Consider the following 20944-nt stretch of genomic DNA (forward strand, 5'->3'; position numbering starts at 1 on the left):
AGAAAAAAGAATCCAAAAAATTGAAGATAGTGTAAGAAGCCTCTGGGACAACTTCAAGCGTACCAACATCAGAATTATGGGGGTAGCAGAAGAAGAGAGAGAGCAAGATACTAAAAACCTACTTGAAGAAATAATGACAGAAAACTTCCCCCACCTGGTGAAAGAAATAGACTTACAAGTCCAGGAAGTGCACAGAACCCCAAACAAAAGGAATCCAAAGAGGACCACACCAAGACACATTATAATTAAAATGCCAAGGGCAAAAGACAAAGAGAGAATATTAAAAGCAGCAAGAGAAAAACAGTTAGTTACCTACAAGGGAGCACCCATACGATTGTCAGCTGATTTCTCAACAGAAACTATGCAGGCCAGAGGGAGTGGCAAGAAATATTCAAAGTGATGAATAGCAAGAACCTACAACCAACATTACTCTACCCAGCAAAGCTATCATTCAGAATTGAAGGTCAGATAAAGAGCTTCACAGATAAGAAAAAGCTAAAGGAGTTCATCACCGCCAAACCAGTATTATATGAAATGCTGAAAGGTATTCTTTAAGAAGAGGAGGAAGAAGAAAAAGGTAAAGATAAAAATTATGAACAACAAATACATATCTATCAACAAGTGAATCTAAAAATCAAGTGAATTAAAAATCTGAGGAACAGGATAAACTGGTGAATATAATAGAATCAGGGATATAGAAAGGGAGTGGACTGACAATTCTCAGGGGGAAAGGGGTGTGGGGAGTACGGGAAGAGACTAGACAAAAATCGTACACCTATGGATGAGGACAGTGTGGGGGAGGTAAGGGCAGAGGATGGTGTGAGAACCGGGTGGAGGGGAGCTATGGGGGCGGGGGGGGGGGGAAGGAGAAACAATTGTAATAATCTGAACAATAAAGATTTATTAAATTAAAAAAAAAAGAAAGAAGCCATTCACAAAAGGTCACATATATGATTTCATTAAATGAATTATGTAGAAGAGGCAAATCCAAAAAGCACTAAATTACACTAGTAAAAATAGCTTATTTTTTTTCTCTGAGTTTTAGATTAATTTAAAAATATATGTGTGGGAGGAGCTTTGATAAAGAGTTTGAGTTCTAGAGCTACAGGGACTGAGTGTGAATCTTGCGCCTGCACTCACTAACCATGTGACCTCAGACAACTGATGCCATTGCCCCGCCTCTGTGTACTCATCTGTACAATAGACATGATTATTGTACCCACCACATGGGGCTACTGGGAATAGTATTCAAGCAAGATTATGTACATACAGATCACGGAGCACAAGGAGTTGTTAAATGGAGGCTGTGGTTGTTCTAAGGAAGGGAGAAGTCACTCCGGGTAAGCAGTGGCCTGTGGGGCAGAACTGTGGAGAGATCCTCAGCTGAGTGTTCCCTTTCAGCCTCCAATTTCTATATATACACCCCTTCTGGAATTCTATTAACAGAGGAAAGGAGAACACCTCCTTGGGTCTTTGGAAGAGCTGCAGCATGATGGAAGGGGGCAGACTGCAGAATGGACTTGCTCGTGGAGTGGCAACCAAGGAGGAAGAAGGAGACTGGCTTGTAGCAGATCTCTCAGATGCAGAACATGGGTAGAGTCAGGCAACATCCCTGCAGAGGTGGGAATACTTCGTGACCCTGGGATCCTTTGTTCTCCTTCCTTCCTGTCCTCAGCGGGACAGGAATCGGATCTGGTACACTGGGGGCAGCTTGCCCACTCCACACTCCCGGGGTGTAAGGTCAATGTCCTCAGGGGCCACGGGACTGGCCACGGAGAAATTCTGGAGGATGGTGGTGAAGAAGAGGAATAATTCCGCACGGGCGATACCTTCGCCAAGACAAATGCGCTTTCCTGTGGGCACAGAAGATCAACAATGTGGATCTGGTGTGCGTGCATATTCTTTTTGGGGTGTGTGTGTGTGTGTGTTTTTAAATATATTTTTATTGATTTCAAATAGAGGAAGGGGGAGGTAGAAGGAGATAGAAACATAAATGATGAGAGGGAATCATTGATCAGCTGCCTCCTGCACGGTCCCTACTGGGATCAAGCCCACCACCTGGGCATGTGCCCTGAGCAGGAATCGAACCGTGACCTCTTGGTTCATAGGTCAACGCTCAACTGCCGGCTGGGCCGGATGCATATTCTTTGCCCAAAGTCCAGACACCTGTGTCTATTGCAACTGGTTTGGATGGGACTAGCCTTTCACTTGTAACTCAGGGTGTACTTTTAGGGTGTCCCCAAACCTCTAAAACCGGGTGCAGATCTTTGATGTATATCTTTCCAGGGGAGATTATAGCTTCTGTTAGATTTCCAAAGGTTCGGTTGGCCTCACAGAGTCTAAAAACTATCATTGGGTTGGATGTGTGTATGTGTGTGTGGTTGTGTGTGTGCATACGCACCTCCACATGTATAGATGTGGACATAGTTCCGACAACATTTGGAGAATTGTTAATATTTGTAAAAATTCTTAGAAAAGCTCTGGCTTGTATGGCTTGGTGATTAGAGTGTTGGCCTGTACACTGAGGGTCAAGGATTCTATTCCTTGTCATGGGCATAAACCTGGGTTGCAGGTTCAATCCTCAGCCCCAGTCAGGGCACGTGCGGGAGGCGACCAACCGATGTGTCTCTTTCACATTGATATTTCTCTCTCTCTCTCTCCCCCTCCCCCACTCCCTTGCACTCTCTCTAAAAATCAATGGAAAAAATCTCAGGTGAGGATTAACAAAATGAAAGAATTATTCAAAGAACTTCTGGTCCACACTAAGGATCCTATATGTATAGATCATACTTGGTGTGTTTTTTCAGGTATGTGTGATGGAGACTGTGGGGTGAATGTCTGGCACTGCATGTGATTTTCTATCTCTGGGTTATTTTCATTTACACTTGGCATTCAATATTATTTTATATTAGTTTCAAGTGTACAGCACAGTGGTTAGACATATATATATATATAAAATACAAGGTGATCCACCTATGAGTCTACCATACATCTGACACCATACATAGGTATTTCAATATTATTGACTATATTCCATAAACCGTACTTTACATCGCCATGAATGTTCTGTAACTACCAATTTGTACTTCTAACTCCCTTCACCTTTCACCCAGTCCCCCAAGCCTCCTTGCCTCTGGTAACCATCAGTTTGTTCTTTGTTTCTTTGAGTATGTTTCTGTTTCCTTTCTTATCTCTGTTTTGTTTCTTATCTCAGTGTTAAGAAAAAAACAAACCCATATTGTACATAAACTTGTGAATGGGATTTATGTATGTGAGGTGGGTGTATGGCTTCCATCAGATTCTCAGAGGTGTACATCCCCCCCCCCCCAGTCTATATATATAAAAGCCTAATCAACCATCGCAACCGAACAGATGACCGAGCAGCAGGCTGCGTGGGGCGACCCGGCTGGCAGGGGGGTTAGCAAGTGGTGACCAAACGATTGAGCAGCAGGCTGCGTGGGGTGATCAGGCCGGCAGAGGGGGCAGTTGGGGGCAACCAGGCTGGCAGGGTGGAGCACTGAGGGGCTACCAGGACAGCAGAGGGGGGCAGTGAGGGGTGACCAGACTGGTGGGGGGGGACAGTTAGGGGTGACCAGGCCAGCGGGAGGGGGGACAGTTAGGGGCAACCAGGCAGGCAGGCAGGTGAGCAGTTAGGAGCCAGTGGTCCCAGATTGGAGGGTGCATGTGGGGCTGAGGGGAGCAGCCCCCCTCCCATGCACAAATTTCATGCACTGGGCCTCTAGTAGGTTATAAACCACTGGCTTGGAGAGAAATGAGGGCAAAGGGAGCCAGAAAGGTCAGGCAGACACTGAGAGTCTCCTCCATTACTTCATTGGTTCCTAATCTGCAAGCTGACCACTTGGAAAGGCCATTTCAATGATTGGGTTTCCAGGCATTTCCTAAACCTTTCAAGTCGTTGGACATTGTGCCTGTGTGGAGGTATCTGGGGAAGGGTTCGCATTTTTTGGCACACCTAGAAGTTAGGACACGTGAGCAAAAAATCTGCAGGGCAGGGCTCTGGCATGGTTCTTCTCCTGTAACTGGCTCCATGACCGACCTCATTCTAGAAGAGCCTGTTATCTCCCTCCCACTCTGTCCTTCCATCCTTGGGGCTGTCCTCTGGACCCTTCAGTAGACATTTGTCTCTAACACCTCTTTGGCTAAGCTTGTCTTTCTTTCTGCCCATGGCAGCTAACTGTTTTGTTTTGTTTTCTGTCTTCACATCCTGACAGATACTGTTTCTCTGTCTACGTGACTTGTCTGATGCATCATCTTCAGTCCCTAGTAAAGCACTGGGCTCAGAGTATGCTGCTCAACAGATATCTCCTTGTATAAGAGGTATAGAGAGGTTAACATACCTTCCCAAGGTCCAGCATTCCAACGTGTGCCACTGGGCTGTGATCTCACCTTTTAAACCTCTTCTAGGGTTGTAGTGAATATGGGATGGGATAATGAAGGTAAAGCAGCTGGCATGTACTAACTACTCAATAAACAAAGCCTCTCCTTGATGTCTCAAGGAGGTGAAGACACCTGCACTCCGGTGTCTGGGAAGCAAGTGTGAATCCAGCTTACCTACGGAGAAGGGCATAAAAGCTTCATTCTTCGTAAGTGCCCCATTGGCATCCAGAAAGTGGTTAGGGTTGAAGGTGTCTGGTGTGTCAAAGTAACGTGAGTCAAAGAGAGCCGAGTGCAGGATGGGATATACTTCAGTGTCCTGAGAAATGATCACAAGATAAAAAAACATTTCCATTCCCTTCCCCACCCCACCCTGAAACACAGCATGAAACAAGAAGCCCCAGTGATAAAACAAGAGGTCAAGTTTGGAGATTAAGAGAAACCAGGATCCCACACAGGAGAGATGTGGTTGTCTGGCTAGCCTCACCTTTGGGATGATGTACCCTCGGAAGTTAGTGTCTTTGATGACCACGTGGGGCACACCAATAGGGATCAGATCTCCGAATCTCTGAATCTCGTGGATGACTGCGTCAGTGTATGGCATTTTGGCCCGGTCATCAAGGGCTGGAGGGCGATGTGAGCCAATCACTTGATCAATCTCCTTGTGGACTTTCTCTGCATAGAAGAGTAAACCTTTTTTTAAAGGAGCATTTCAGCCCGGCTGGCATAGCTCAGTGGTTGAGCATTGACCTATCAACCAGGGGGTCATGGTTCAATTCCTGATTAGAGCATATGCCCAGTTGCAGGCTCGATCTCCAGTGAGAGGTGTGCAGTGCAGGAGGCAGCTGATCAATGATTCTCTCTCATCATTGATGTTTCTCTCTCTCTCCCTCTCCCGTCCTCTCTCAAATCAATAAAAGTGTATTTGATGATGATGATGATGATAATAATAATAATAATAATAATAATAATGGACATTTCAGTAGGGACACTGCTTTCTATGGGCCAATCATAGCCCCTAGCTGATTTGGCTCAGTAGATAGAGCATTGGCCTGTGGACTGACGCTGGTTTAATTCCTGTCAAGGGCACATGCCTGGGTTGCAGGTTCGATCCCCAGTAGGGGGTGTGCAAGAAGCAGCCAATCAATGATTCTATCTCATCATTGATGTCTCTATCTCTCTCTCCCTCTCCCTTCCTCTCTGAAATAAATAAAATAATAATAATAATTTTTTAAAAATTTACAGTAAAGTATTAAATCATTGACACTCCTCAAAACAATCAGCTTGGGGTGGGGGAGCAACGAGGAAGCTAGAAGAATTCTCACTTTTTGAAATCTAATGAATGTTATAGATTCTTTTCCCCACATGCACGGGGAAACACACATGCACATGTGTGTGCACACACACCCACACACACACACACATCACATATCAGATTGAGAACTTGAGGTTATGTACCTGTCAAAATTTCTTCTCTGAGATGAGTGGGAAATGAACTAATATTTATTGTGTGTATTGTAAATGAGACACTGTGCTAGGTCCTCAGGAATATGACAATGAAATAGATCAATAGATTAACCCATGAATAATTGGGTAAATAAATGAATATATCAATCAACCAATTCATAAATAAAAAGACTGATGGATGGAAGAAATTATTTAATGCATGCATGTATTTACTTATCAACCAATAGATGAATAATTACCAATAGACAAATAAATAAATAAACCTAATTAACCAATAAATTACCTGAATAAATGGATGGCTAGATTTATGGAGGAATAAGTGAATGAATAAATTAGTAGGAAAAGTAATAAATGGATGATAGTTTGATGACAGATGAATAAATGAAAGATGAATCAGTGAATTAATTGTGCAATTAATAAATGAAGGGGTAGAAGAGTTAAGAATGAATTGAAAGACTGACTGATGGAAGGATTAAGGAATGAAACCTAGTTCATAGAAGGACAGATGGATGCATGCATGAATGAATGAGTGAGCCAATGAATCACGACACATAGTTCACTCAATTACCCTTGTATCAAAGGACCAACAGGTGAATCAATTAATTCAAATAAAGTATGTTCTTGGGCAAATCATAGATAAAGGAATCTGAGCATACAGACCAACTAAAGCACAGACAGATGAATGGATGGGTGGATGGATGGATGGATGTGTGGATGGATGAGTGAATTTTTAAAAGATCAATGAAAACAGGAGAACAGATTGACAGATTCTTCATCCATCCATCCAACAGGGCTGGCTTAGTTGGCAGCTCATTCAAACCTGCAGTGTTCCTGATTTCAGAGGGGAATGCTGCCTCTCTCATTTAGGCACTACCCCACTTCTATAGCCAAAAGGGGATCGGAGGACTACCCAGATTGGCTGCCCCCACCCTGCCTACCTGCAATGTGGGGATATTTGAGCATTAGCAGGAATCCATAGCGGAGAGTGGTGCTGGTGGTCTCCGTGCCAGCAAAGAAGAGAGAGAGCACGGTGTTGAGGAGGTTCTGGTGGTGGAACTCGCTGTTTGGGTGGGACTTCTCCTGGGTCCAGAGGGGCGGGGTTCATTGGAATCAGGAGAGGCTGGAACCTTGCTGCATGCACGTATCAGGGTCCCCCCCCCCCCCCCCGTTTCTGGGTCTCTCACACCATCTGGTCCATTTTACTTTTCTCTGTCCTCTTCATGTCCACCCATACATCCCTATCTCTGTCTCTCTTCGCTCTGGCTCTGTTTCAATCCATCGCAACATCTCTTTGGTGTGCTTGTCTCACTTCCTCTCCCAGCCTCTTTCTGCCTCTGTGGGTCTTTTCAGCTATTGCCCTATTGTTTGTCCCTTGTCCTTTATTTCTCTGATCTCTCTCTCTCTCTCTCTCTCTCTCTCTCTCTCTCTCTCTCTGCCTCCCTCTCTCTTCTCCCCTCCCTCTCTCTATCCATCCCTCTCTGCCTCCTCCCTAGTTTCTCCTTTTTTCATCCCTCCTACATTTTCCTAATATCCCCTCTGCATCCTCTGTTCTTCCATCCTCCTCATTCCCCTCCCTTCTTCTCACTGCCCCCCATCTTTTCCTCCCTCCCCTCCCCTTTCATTCCCCTCTCTCAAACCTCACTTTGTCCATGCGGAGCAGGTAGGTATCAATGAAGTCCCGGGGGGCGTCGGGGTCCAGGGTCTCCCTGTGCTTCTCCACGCTGTGGCCAATGAAGTCTTTGACTTCCTGCATGTTTCTGTAGATTTGCCTGTGTACGCCAGGAAAGTACTTCAAGAAGTCAGAGAAGAGCTCAAACACCTGTGGGAGACAATGGGGCTGTAAGGTCCTCCTGGGGCTGAGCTAGTGGGTCAGAGGAAGAGACAACCCTCCTGGGCCCTAAAACCTCTGGTAGAGGGGAATCTCTTTCCTCCTCCTCGTCGTCCTCCTCCTCGTCCTCCTCCTTGTCCTCGTCCTTGTCCTCCTCCTTGTCCTCGTCCTCCTCCTTCTTCTTTTTTCTCTCTCTCTCTCTCTCTCTCTCTCTCTCTCTCTCTCTCTCTCTCTCTCTCTCTCTTATTCTTGTCAACTCTGCCTCTCAGGATCTCTTTATCTTTGCTCTTTTTTGTCTTGTTTTCTCTTTCTTCTCTCTTTCCCCTCCCTCTAATTCTCTGACTCTCTGTTTCTGCCTCCTCCATTACTCCTCTTTCTTTCTCTTCATCTCAGTCCTTATTTCACCATCTCTCTCTCCCTCCAGGTGTCTGTGGCCCTGTCTCTCCCTGTTGTCCTGCACATCTTCCAACCTTAAGCTGTATTTCTGGGGCCCCAAAGCAGATCACCACTTTCCCCTTTCCTGGATGTCCACCTCCTCCCCACCCTCCCTCACCCTCTCCCTGACCTGGCTGGAGAAGGAGCTGATGAGTGTGAAGGTCTGGTAGAATATGTCCAGAAGCCTCAGAAAATCAGGGTCTCTGTAGGCAAAGCGTTTTCCAAAGACAATGGAGCAGATGATGTTGGCAGTGATGGAGTGAAAGATGGAGGTGGGGTCCTGGAGGGCTCCTAGGAGGAGGAAGTGGCTGGTCAAGGGACACAGACTCAAATATCTGGGGAGCACTTGGCAGCTGCCCCATCTCTGTGTAACTGTCCTTCATTGCTCAGTAATGATAAAGAAAATAGGAATAATAACAGCTACCACTCACTAGCCCATATGATATGCCAGGCCCTAGTCTATTATTTTATTACTTTTTATTGTCACCTGAGGATATTTTTTTCCATTGACTTTATTTTTATAGAGAGTAGAGGGGATGGAGGAGGGGAAGGGGGAGAGAGGAACATCCATATGAAAGAGACAGATTGGTTGCCTCCCACACATGCCCTGCAACCGAGGTTTGGAATGGAACCTGAGACCAGGAATGGAACTTGATCAGGAATGGAACCTGAGACCCTTCAGTATGAGGGTCGATGCTCTAACCATTGAGCACTGGCCAGTGCTATTTTATTTAATTCTCACCTCAACCCTGTAAGGAAGGTGTAGTTCTGTTATTATCTCCATTTGACAGATGGGCAAACAGAGAAGTTCAGTAATGTGACCCGGGTTACCCAGCGACTCATCACGGGGGCCAGGATTCAGACCCAGGCAGCCCAGCTACAGAGGCTGTGTGGTTGGTCCCCTCTCAGGCCCCAGTTCTGACTGGGGGAGCAGGTACAACTAAGTCCCAGGGCCAGAGGGAGTGCAATGCAGGTGTTCAATCAATTGCCTGTACAAATTTAAAAGCTCTGTTCTCCCTGCCCCTTTCTGTCTCTCCCCTTACTTCCTTGGTTCACCTCTAGGGGTCTCTGGTCTTCAGGAAATTGTTCTACACTTGTTAACTGATGTCTGCATAGGCTAGGCTAGCCCTGGGGAAGGGAGGGTGGGCTGTGAGCCCAGGAACGACAGATCACAGATCGTCAGGTCATCCGGTTGGTGCCGTCTTCTCTGTGGGTCTCACCTGTCCATCTTCTCTTGTTCCTCTGCAGACCCTTTACTGAGCCTGTCTGTCTCTCTCACTTTCTCTGCCTTTTTCTTTTTGCCTCAAGGAGTCTCTTCCACTCACTCTGTCTGTGTGTCTCTCTTTGACTTGGTCCCTCCATCTCTGTCTCTGTCACCTTCTCTGTCTGCCTCAGTCTGTTTCCTCCTGTCTTTCTTTTAGTCCCTCTGTCTCTTTCCCTTTATTGTTCCTGTGTCTCTGCCTCTGTGTCTCCCTCCAAACCTCTATGCTTATATCTTTCAATCTCTTGAGAAAGGACCCTGCTACCTTTATATCTTATAAACATCAGTTTTAGGGGGAATCTAAAAACAACCGGAAGTGCTTCTCTGATAGCCCACCCCGCTGCCCTCACTGCCAGTTTGTCAGCAGTTCACTCAAGAAAAGGAAAACAGCCCTAACCGGTGTGGCTCAGTGGATGGAGCGTTGTCCTGCGGACTGAGGGGTCCCCGGTTCGATTCCAGTCAAGGGCATGTACCTTGGTTGCGGGCACATCCCCAGTGGTGAGTGTGCAGGAGGCAGCTGAATCGATGTTTCTCTCTCATCAATGTTTCTAGCTCTCTGCCCGTCTCCCTTCCTCTCTGTAAAAAAGTCAATAAAGCCCTCGCCGGTTTGGCTCAGTGGATAGAGCTTTGGCCTGTGGACTCAAGGGTCATGGGTTCGATTCCAGTCAAGGGCACATGCCCGGGTTGCAGGCTTGATCCCCGGTGAGGGGTGTGTAGGAGGCAGCTAATCATTGATTCTCATCTTTGATGTTTCTATCTCTCTCTCCCTTTCCCTTCCTCTCTGACTTCAATAAAAATGCATTTTAAAAAAAAGTCAATAAAATATATTTTTTTTAAAAAGAAAAGGAAAACAGTCCATTGTTTTCCAATGTCTGAAGTTCTTCCTTTCCTCTCTTTGCTTTCCTTTATTTAAGTCCTGTTTTGCCTTTGATAGATACAATTAATCCATGAATAGTTTTCCTTGAACACAAGTAAATAGCCAGAAAAGGCCTAATATCTAAGTATATGGCCTGGCTGGTGTTGTTCAGTGGTTGAGTGTTGACCTATGAACTGGGAGGTAATAGTTCAATTCCAGATCTGGGGACATGCCCAGGTTTCGGGCTCAATCCCCAGTAGAGGGCGTGTAGATGACAGCCAATCAATGATTCTTTTTCTCTCTCTCTCCTTCTCCCTTCCTCTCCTCTCCCTTCCTCTCTTGAAATCAATGAAAATATTGTGTGTGTGTGCGTGTGTGTGTGTGTGTGTGTGTGTGTGTGTGTGTGTGTGTCCTTGAGTTAGTATACATCCCACAATCTCTTCTGGTTCCCTTGTCCCTCTCCTACTCATCTCCGTGTCCCTTCCTGTGTCCCTGTCCCTCTGTCTGATGGTCTATCTAGCTCTGTCTTTCTTTATCTCTACTTCTCTTTCTCTGCCCAGTTACACCCCTGCCTTTCTGTTGCCGTGTACCCTGATCCTCTCTATTACACCGTCTGTCTTTCCTTACCATCCCCCAGGCTCACCCTGGGATTTCCGAAGCTCCTCCACCAGACACTGTGCCTCCTCCTGAATCCGCTCCTCCACACTCCGCTTGCCCATCCCGAAGTCCCTCATGGTGGCCAGAGAAAATCGCCGAAGAGCCTTCCAACGTTCCCCGTTGGCAAACACCACACCTGTGGAGGCAGGCATGGGTTGCAGAGGAAGTTGGAAGGAGATTCTGGGTCCCTCTCCACCCTTATTCCGCCTTACCAGATTCAGCTGGCAATCCCCATCCTCCATTCCTTGCCCTCCCCCGCACCCCCACCCTTTCCCCCTGGTGCCTTTCAGGCCCTTACCATATCCTTGAAAGACTTGATCAACAACAGCGATTTTCCCCCGGCCAGAAAAGGCCTCAGCTTGGTCCACCAGGGCCTCCCGGATGGCCTCTGTCCCATATAGTATGACCACAGGCCTAGGCCCCAGGTACACGGTGAAGACATCCCCGTATTTGTCTCGGAGCTGCCAAGCATATCCACACCAACAGGGTTAAGCCATTAAAACACATGTAGATTGGTAATTAGCTGACACCCCAAAACCCTCCATCTGACTTTGCCTTTCTCCTTCCCAGGATCCAGCAACTAACAGAGTAACTCATGACCTAGCCAGGGACTGCGTGATTGATTGATGCCCCAAGTAGCATAGGTGGTTAAATATCTCTAATATCACCCCTGCCCATAACCTTAAGTCTGGCCAGATTTCCCTGGCATCACAACTAAAGGATCATCCTTTTGTGACCCACTTCAACCTGCTGTCTGCATCCTGACAATTTCCCCAGAGAAATACCCTGAACAGCCCTATGATAGACAGGAAGAGAAAGTGATGGCCTTCTGGTGCTGATCATGAGACCTGAAAAAATCATAACATCAGTACAGCCACTTTGGAAACTGCTCAGTGGTATTTACTGAAGCTGAACATTCACATGTATACTCCGTGACTCATCAACTGAATTTCAGGTACATGTCCCAAAATGTGTACTTGGTGTTCACCGAAATACAGGACAAGGAGACTGAAACCTTATTAATACAATGCTCATCACCATCCATATGGGTCCATACCATGGAATGCTAAACAGCAGTGAAAGGAACATACTACTGCAACACCCAACAACATGAATGAACCTCACAGGCATAATGCTGAGCAAAATTAGACACAAAAGAGTCTATACATGATAATTCTATTTATATGAAGTTGAAAAACAGATAACATGAACCTTGGTCTCAGGATAATGGGAAGGTAGAGACTGGATGGGGATGTGAGTAGGGTATCTGGGGATGATCCATGTTGTTACTTATCTGCACACATATTGTGTGAGTGTTTTTGAGAAAATTCACCGAGCTGAACACTTATGATTTGTGCACTGCTTAGGGTGATGTTAAACAGTAAAAAGTTGACTTACAGCCCTAGCCGGTTTGGCTCAGTGGCTAGAGCATTAGCTTGTGAACTGAAGGGTCCCAGGTTTGATTCTGGTCAAGGGCACATGCCTGAGTTGTGAGCTTGATCTCCAGTAGGGGGCACGCAGGAAGCAACCAATCAATGACTCTCTCATCATTGATGTTTCTATCTCTCTCCCCCTCTCCCTTCCTCTCTGAAATCAATAAAAATACATTAAAAAAAAAAGTTGACTTACAATTGTAAAAGTTTAAGTTTTTGTGATTTTTATGAAAAATATCTCACACTGATCTCTGCAAAACCTCCTCACTGGTCTCTCTACTCCCACTCTTTTCCCATCTACAATCATTTCATCACCTATCCCTCCCTACCCTGATGCCAGAGTAATCCTATTAAAATGTAAATTAATATCACTGACCTGCTCCAACTCCTCCAGTGCTCCCACCTCATTGAGAATAAAAGCTGAAGTCTCCTCCATGGTCCACATAGCCTCCTCACCCCTCTGCTTCTCCCCCCACTGGCCCCTTGCTCACTCAGATCCCACCTCCACGTTGTCCCTCAAGATGCTGAACTTGCTCATTCTTCAGGGTTCTGGCACCTGCCTCTCTCTGATGCCTCTTCCTGCCTCTTTCTGTGTCTCTGCCCAGAAACAAAGCAGGATTGAGCCTTTTCCTCACAACTCAGTCTAAAGTAGTTTTAATCATAGCTCTTGTCTACCTTATGTGTCGATTTCCTTGTTTGTATGCTCTGTCCAGGGCTACACCTAGAACATCCCCTGGCACACAGAAGGTGCCCAGGAATCTACTATTTAAAGGGTGAATAAATAAATGAGTGGATCAAAGGAGCTGCCATTTAATGAGCATTTACTATACACCAGGCTCTATGCAATACCCCATCTCATCCTCACCGTTTTACGAGGGACACATTTTTATTGTCACTGTATCGTTGTACAGAAGAGGAAACTGAGACTCAATGAGTAACAGTTGAATCTGGAACATGAGTCCAAGCCTGACTCCAGAAGGACTTGGGCACATGTAGGGGAAGGGAGGAGGAGCAGTGCCACCTTCCCCAACCCGTCCCATCATGGCACCCACTGGCTCATTCTCTCTCTCTCCACGAGGATCATGAACACCTAGAGGATCCTTGGAAGGTCCATGTAAGAGCTTCGGGGATCTGCAACTCTCAAAATGTTTGCAATGATGTGTGTGGATATTGGGAGGGAGCCTAAAGGTTTAATGAGATTCTCAAGAAATTTAGTGATTTCCAAACTGTTCACAGCTTCAGCCTCTGAGGGCACTGAGATGAGGGCCCTCCCTGCTGGACCCAAGCTTCCCCTCTGTGAAGCCCAGCTGTGTGGCTGTGGACAGTGCCTTCCCCAAGCCAAGCCTCGCTGTCCTCATCGCTAAGATGGGTTAGCACCTCACCTAGCCCACAGGATCGTTGTAAGTGAGACCTGGTGAGTTTCCACAACAAGATAGGCAAACCCCAGCCACATCATTCTGAATGAAGAAACGAAGTCCAGGAATTTATGGGAAAGCATGCTACTCTGTGGTACATTGAAGACAATGAGGACTAAATCACACATACTTGGGGCTTCCACATATGTGATCAAACTCCCTCTGTTAAAAGCAAAGCTAATGACAAGCCCAAGATTCAGGAGTGTGGTCACCGTGCTGGGGGCGGAGGGGGGGGTGTGGCACGCGGGCAGGGGGGTGCATGGGAGACGGACTATAAGGCAGGAGGCAGCTGGAAGTCACTGTCAGTGCTCCTGCTCTCCCGTTGGGAGGTGGGTTCATGGGGCAGATTACATTACTAATAACTAAATAGATACAAAACACAAAGTCATGCCTGGGAAGCAGTGATGCAGAGCCCAGTACATCCTCCATAGTGTCAGCTGTTAGGCATAGCACATTCATGTGCATTATTGGTAAGCCCTCTGTGCCTGGCCTCCTGCTCCCTTCCTCCTCCCCTGTCCTGGTGCTGATATGGACCAGTCTTTCCTTTTCTTTCGTCGACAGAGGAGAAACCTATTTGACTAATGACACTGCCCCCTTTTCTCTCTCATTGGGCGGGGGAGGGTTGGCAGGCACCCAGGAACTTGGCAGAAGGTGACAAAAGATGGGAAATGCTACACCCAGGGCTCATACCCAGATGCCTCTTCATCTCCACTTGCCCACTCCAGAGACTGGCACACAATTCCCAGTGAACAAGACCTCTCTGACCACCATCTACCATGCTTCAGCTGCCTGCCTCTTACTCACCAACCTCACACTCCCCACCCCTGAGCCTGGTAGGATCCTTACTCCCTCTAGTAAGTGATCCCCAATACGGAGACGGGAAGCCCCTCTCCAACCCGTCCACCTGCACCTCACCCTCTGGAAGGATTTGAGTAGGCCTCCTCTGTCCATCTGCAGAAGGTTCCCGAAGAAGGGCAGGGGACGGGGGCCTGGCGGAAGGTGGCCACGTGCCTTTGGGTGGCCCCTGGCCAGGAGAATCACGAGTCCTGTGACGAGAGCAAGGAGGAGGAGGACACTGAGCTCCATGGTCCCAATCTGACTGCCTTCCAGCCCACTGCAGTCTCCACTCGGGCCTTTTATCCTGATCCTGCCTCCCCACCCAGTTGTGTAACTTCATCCATTCCCCGCCTCCCCGCTGTCATTGCCTGGGAGCGTGACGTTGAAAGAGAGGTTCTAATGGGCCCACACTTCCAGTCCAGTTAGCTTGCTTTCTCCCGACCTCAGCAGCCGCTCCCCAGATGCTGGCAGAGACACGGCGGTGGTTACAAAGGTCAGCATGAGTGCTCGTGAGAGCTCACGTGTGTTTATTTTGTGGGTACAGGTGAGCACGCACTGTCTGCTTGTTGTGCCCTTGTTTGTGTGTTTATGCTTGCATGTCTGCCCATGCCTGCTTGCATCTGTGTGCACTTGTATGATTTTTTATGTGAAGGGGTACCTGTACTGATGTGCATGTGTGGGTGTGTTTTGTGTATGCGTCTGCGTGTGCTTTTGAACTATTTTGCATGTGCACAGGCCTACATGCATTTCTATGGATTCATATGTGAAGGGGTGTTTGCATGGTGCTGGTGGTGTGTGTGCCTGTGTGTGCTTGTGTGTGTGTGCACCTTCTCATCCCTGTGTTTGCAGGGCCTTTAGGTGCTCAGTGCTCAGTGTCTGTCTCCAGACCCCTTCCTTCGCCCTCCTTTCTGTAACAGCTACAGATGGGGATGATGAGAGAGACAGAGGAGCGGGGAGAGACACAGAACTGCTGAGACTCCGAGGTGGAGGGGGTGGCAGGTGGAAAAGGACAGAGGTACTGAGACCTGGCTGGGGGAACGTTTGGGTCCCCTGGATCTCTGATTGCTCTGACCAGTGCCAGCAATTCTCTTTCTTTCTCCAGCTCTGTGTTCCCTTGGGGGGTGTTTCTAGGATCCTCTCTGATCACCTGCGTGTGTATGTGCCTATCTCATTATCTCTGCCTCAGTGTCTCTGTTTCCCCCTTTAGACCCTGGGCTCCAGAAGTGCAGGGACCTGGTCCAGTTTGATTGATGTCCACTGGGCTGGTGTCCGTCTCTATCATCGCTCTGAGCCTCTGGCAGGCTCGGTCCCTACTTGCCAGGTATGTGAATGAGTGCGTGCATGTGCACCTGCCACAGTCTCGGCCTGGCTTTCCACCTCTCTGTGTGTCTTTCCTCTAAAAGGACATGGGGGGAGACGAGGCAGCATCTTTCCTGCAGTGTTAGGCAAACCCCTTGCTAGACCCAGGGACCTGACCCTGGCAGTTGAATCATACACCTCTGACCCAGGAGCAGGAGACAGACAATCCTGACCTCTTGAATTCAGGGGTGGAACCTGCACTTTCTTAACCTTGGAGAATGCCACCATGGACGTTCCTGACTCAGGTCCTGGCTCCTGCGGTGCTGTGTGATTTGGCACTCTGCTTAGGTCCTCGTTCCAGCCCCAGGAACCACTGATGGGTATGAGGAGCGTTACCCTTTGAGGTAGGTATTTTTTCAACCCACGTTATAGATGGGGAGAGTGAAGCACAGAGAAGTTGAGTTTTACCCAAAGTCACACAGCGGGTTAGAGCTGCATTATCCAATACGATGGCTGTTAGGATATACTAGTACCACCCCTGGCCTCTCCTGTTTGCACATGTTTTCTGAAATATATTGTCATAAGTGTCTGTTTTCCTCCATAGCTTGAAGCAAGCAGCCTGCACCTGCAGAACATAAGAAACACTCCCCAGATGACTCAGGCGCTCCGCTCTGCCTGGGTGTGTGCTCACCGTACATCCTGCTATCTTCCAAGGACGTCCTGTTGGTCAGGCAGCTACCCCAGCTGGCTGGTGCAAGCCTGACCCTGTCCCTACATAAGAGAACATAAACACTCCCAAGGGGCTGACATCCACACGCTGGTCTCAGCCTGCTGTGAGAGAATGGAATGAAATGCCTTAGACTCGCCCAACGTCTCCTGGCCTGGCTCCTGTTGGCAGAGATCTAACAATGGCCACTTGCCACATGTAGCTATTAAGCACTTAAAATGTAGATAGTATCAAAACTAGCCATATTGGTACTCTATTGATACTCAGTTTAGTAATTGGAAAACTTCTAAGTACATTTGGAAAGACCTGAGTATGTGAATCTACTTTTTCAATTGTAAGCCTCATGAAATCTAAATACAGATCAAATATTTCTGGAGAAAATTTAGGGTCCCAATTAAGATGCACAATATGTGTACAATACACACCAGATTACAAAGACTTACAATGAAAAAAAGTTATAATGAGAAGATGAGGCAGAAACAGGAAGAAACACAGAGACAAAGAGAAGCCAAGAAATAGACAAGGGGTATAATACAGAGATGCAGGCAGAGAAAGGGAAGGAGAGGACGAGAGGCGCAGAGAAACAAAGACGCGGGAAGGGAGGGGTGCTGCAGGGGCACAGGCGGGGCTGCACCTGACGGAGCTTGTTTTTGCATGTGCCAGTACATTTGAGTTATTTTGTAACAGTTTTACTGAGGCATAACTGACATACAATAAGCTGCAAACATGTCCAGTGTACCGCTTAATCAATTGTGGCATATTGCACGCCAGTGAAACCATCAGCACAAATAAGATAAACATACCCAACACCCCAAAAGCTTCCCTGTGCCCTTTTGTGTGTTTTTTTTTGTTTGTTTCTTTTTTTAAAATATCTTTTATTGATTTCTTACAGAGAGGAAGGGAGAGAGATAGAGAGTTAGAAACATTGACCAGCTGCCTCCTGCACACCCCCTACCCACTACTGGGGATGTGCCCGCAATCAAGGTACATGCTGTGAACGAAAGAAGCCACCTGCTAACCTGACAAGCTCAGGGGAGGCCTGTGTGGCAGTCTTGAAAGCTCAGAGACCTAAAATAACCACAAAAGATGGTCTGAAAATTAAATATTTAACTACAAACAGGTTATAGTGGGCAGTCATGTCCTAGGCCAGTGATGGCGAACCTATGACACGCGTGTTAGCACTGACACGCGTAGCCATTTCTGATGACACGCGGCCGCTGAGGTGGCCGCATGCCGAGGATGAAACATTTGCTGCTCCTGATGATGAAACATTTGCGAAATAATGTTTTTTCCTCAAAGTGACACACTACCCGAGTTATGCTCAGTTTTTTGGCGAAGTTTGACACACCAAGCTCAAAAGGTTGCCCATCACTGGCCTAGGCCGATATTTTCCCTGACAACGATCAACTTAGATCTTTCCTGAGCCCATTTGCCTTTTTGCCTCTAAGATAACAAATCTGTGAGATGTCTGGGTAACTTGTAACTTCCTTCTTTTACTGGCACAAGGACAGGCATCAGAACAGAGACTCCAGAAATCAACCCAAGCCGTTATGCTCAATTAATATTTGACAAAGGAGGCAAGAACATATAATGGAGTCAAGATAGTCTCTTCAATAAATGGTGTTGGGAAAATTGGACAGATACATACAAAAAAAAAAAAATGAAACCAGATCACCAACTTATACCATACAAAAGAATAAACTCAGAATGGATAAAAAACAAAGAAAAAGAAAAAAGAAACAACCATCTGGCCAGGTGGTTGGATGGTTGTCCCATCCACCGAAAGGCTGTGGGTTTAATGCCTGGTCAGGGCATATACCTGGGTTGCGGGTCCAATCCCCTGGTTGGGCCGCATATGGGAAAACAACCAGGCAACTGACCCATGTTTCTCTCTCACATCAATGTTTCTCTGTCTACCTATCTATCATCTATTTATCTATCATCTATCATCTACCTATCATCTCTTTCTTTCTTTCTTTCTCAAAATCAGCATAAACATATCTCAGGATGAGGATTAAAAAAATAAAATAAAAAGACACATGGAGAGAAATGCCCAGAGAGACTGGGAGCAGTGAAATCGAGACCCAGGGGGGCCAGCCACAGAGGTGACTACCTGCCGAGAGACACACAGATGGACAGACAGACACATGGCGGTCCCTTGGGGCTCAAGGCCACCCACCCTGTCGCTGCAGGTGAAGGCCTACTATGGGCAGGTGCTCACTGTTCACCTGTTCATAGTGCACCTGGGCCCGACCCTGGTAGTCTTGCTGTGCAGCTATGAGGTGCTTCACGAGGCTCTGGTAGAGCAGGCAGCCACCTTCAGAGGGCACCCAGCGATGACCATTTCCAAAAGGACCAACCAGGAAGATGGTGAGGCCTGGTGGGGTGTGGGAGGGAGGGCAGGGCTCTGGGACAGGATCAACCGACTCCCTCCAGGGGGCAAGATGGGCTACCTGAAGAAGAGCGGGAATGGGAGCCTGCTCTACGGCGTGGTCAACACGGCTGAGCCAGATGCCCGACGGGAGGAGACCCACCCGGTGAACCTGAGCTCCCTCTCCAGCAAGCTGCTTCCCGGCTTCAGCTTCACCACGCTGGGCTTCAAAGATGAGGGAAGGAGCACAGTCACGTTTCTCTCAAGTGCCAGTACTGCACTTTCAATGCACAATCATTCTGTATTTGGAGACTTGAAACCAGACGAAACGGAGCTTCTGTATTCTGCCTATGGAGATGAGACGGGTGTGCAGTGTGCGCTGAGCCTGCAGGAGTTTGTGAAGGATGCTGGGAGCTACAGCAAGAGAATGGTGGACGACCTCCTGGACCAGATCACAGGCGGAGACCACTCCCGGATGCTCTTCCAGCTGAGGCAGAGGAGAAGTGTCATGATGAAGCCATCAGATGAAGTAAAGACTGGGGACTCCCTAGGAGATGGTGGCTCTGTGCTGGATTTCATGTCAATGAAGTCGTATTCTGACGTCTCTTTGGACATCTCCATGCTCAGCTCTCTGGGGAAAGTGAAGAAGGAGCTGGACCATGATGACAGCCATCTGAACTTGGACGAGACGACGAAGCTCCTACAGGATCTGCATGAGGCGCAAGCAGAGTGTGGGGGCTCCCCGCCATCGCCCAACCTCAGCTCCCTGTCTAACACCTCCGACAGGGATCAGCACCACCTGGGAAGCCCTTCTCGCCTCAGTGTTGGTGAGCAGCCAGATGTGACCCATGACCTGTACGAATTTCTTCAGCCTCCAGAGCCTGCAGCCTCTACAAAGAGCTAGGCTTGTAGATAGTCATTGTTTTTTGTTTTGTTTTGTTTTGTTTTTATTTGCATGTACAGAGTTTTTGTTGTGAGACAAGGACTATATGTTCCCTTGGGCCTGCAGGAAGCAGAACAGGGAGGGGGCGAATTGTCTCTGATCATGTCGGCCGCATGTGGACCTAGTGTTTCTGTAGATAGTCCTGTGAACCTGAATAGTGGAAATCCTAAATAAAGGGAGTATAAAGAAAAAAAAATATATGTAAAAAATATATATGTAAAGCACTCAGATAGACCGTGGGAAATAATATGTGCTCAATAAACATTGCTTTCCCTGCCCCCCCCCCACCCCCAAATACCAATTTGTGCACAGAAGGGTTTGCTACCAATCCTCTTTCGCCCATTTACACATTACAATGCACTATGCTGCCCTGAACAACTACATAAAATTAAATTCATGAAAGAAACCAGACATGAAAGGTCACATGTTGTCATTCTATTTATATTAAATATGCAGGGAGGCTCAGCTCAGCAGCACAGAAGGCTTTCTAGAGGAGACTGCCTCCAACTTGAGACCTTGGTGATGAACAGGAGCAACCCAGCAAAAGGGCGAGGGAGGACAGGGAACAGTATTTAAGGCTGAGGACACAGTAGATGCCAAGGCCTCTTTCTCTCCCAATATACATGGTCTTTTCCCTACTCTGCTGGCACCATTCTGGTCAGCACAACTGACTCTTTGAGGTCCTCAACAAGCAGGCATCATGGGTTGACTTCTCCCTCTACCCAGGCCTGCTTCCCTTCCTTCTCTTGCCCAAACCACAGGTCCTCTCTAATAGAGGTCTTGTGTGCTAACGTCCATCTCACAGTCACTTCCCACGGACTCAGCCTGCAACAAGTGCCTTCCTCATTCGCATGGAGCAGGTGAGAGCTGGAGCAGGATCTGTTCTGGGATCTGAGGATCTTAGAGCATCCTTGGATGGGATTCTAGAGACTTCGGTCCCAAATGCTTTTCGGTTTACTGTGTGACGAAGTAAAATTTTCTCCCTATCTCTGGGTCTCAGGTTTTCTATCAGAACTTGTG

The 20944-nt window shown here is 47.4% G+C and overlaps 2 protein-coding genes across 2 annotated transcripts; one reads left to right on the forward strand and one right to left on the reverse strand.

Annotated features, from left to right (window-relative positions):
* Positions 1-1567: 1567 nt before the first annotated feature.
* On the reverse strand, positions 1568-14833 carry LOC307116036 (cytochrome P450 2B11-like; the record flags this gene model as incomplete). Its single annotated transcript, XM_079799657.1, has 9 exons — positions 1568-1853; positions 4573-4714; positions 4883-5070; positions 6801-6942; positions 7505-7681; positions 8256-8416; positions 10886-11035; positions 11198-11360; positions 14663-14833. 9 exons carry the CDS (start codon positions 14831-14833, stop codon positions 1672-1674), a joined length of 1476 nt encoding a protein of 491 aa, XP_079655783.1. The 3' UTR covers positions 1568-1671.
* Positions 14834-18757: 3924 nt separating this feature from the next.
* On the forward strand, positions 18758-19885 carry LOC307092517 (bromodomain-containing protein 9-like; the record flags this gene model as incomplete). The annotated part of the gene is made up of 1 exon (XM_079759789.1): positions 18758-19885. One exon carries the CDS (start codon positions 18758-18760, stop codon positions 19883-19885), a length of 1128 nt encoding a protein of 375 aa, XP_079615915.1.
* Between the last annotated feature and the right edge of the window lie 1059 nt (positions 19886-20944).

Source organism: Cnephaeus nilssonii, assembly GCF_951640355.1.
Source record: "Cnephaeus nilssonii genome assembly, chromosome: 20".
In the NCBI taxonomy this organism is placed as follows: domain Eukaryota; kingdom Metazoa; phylum Chordata; class Mammalia; order Chiroptera; family Vespertilionidae; genus Cnephaeus; species Cnephaeus nilssonii.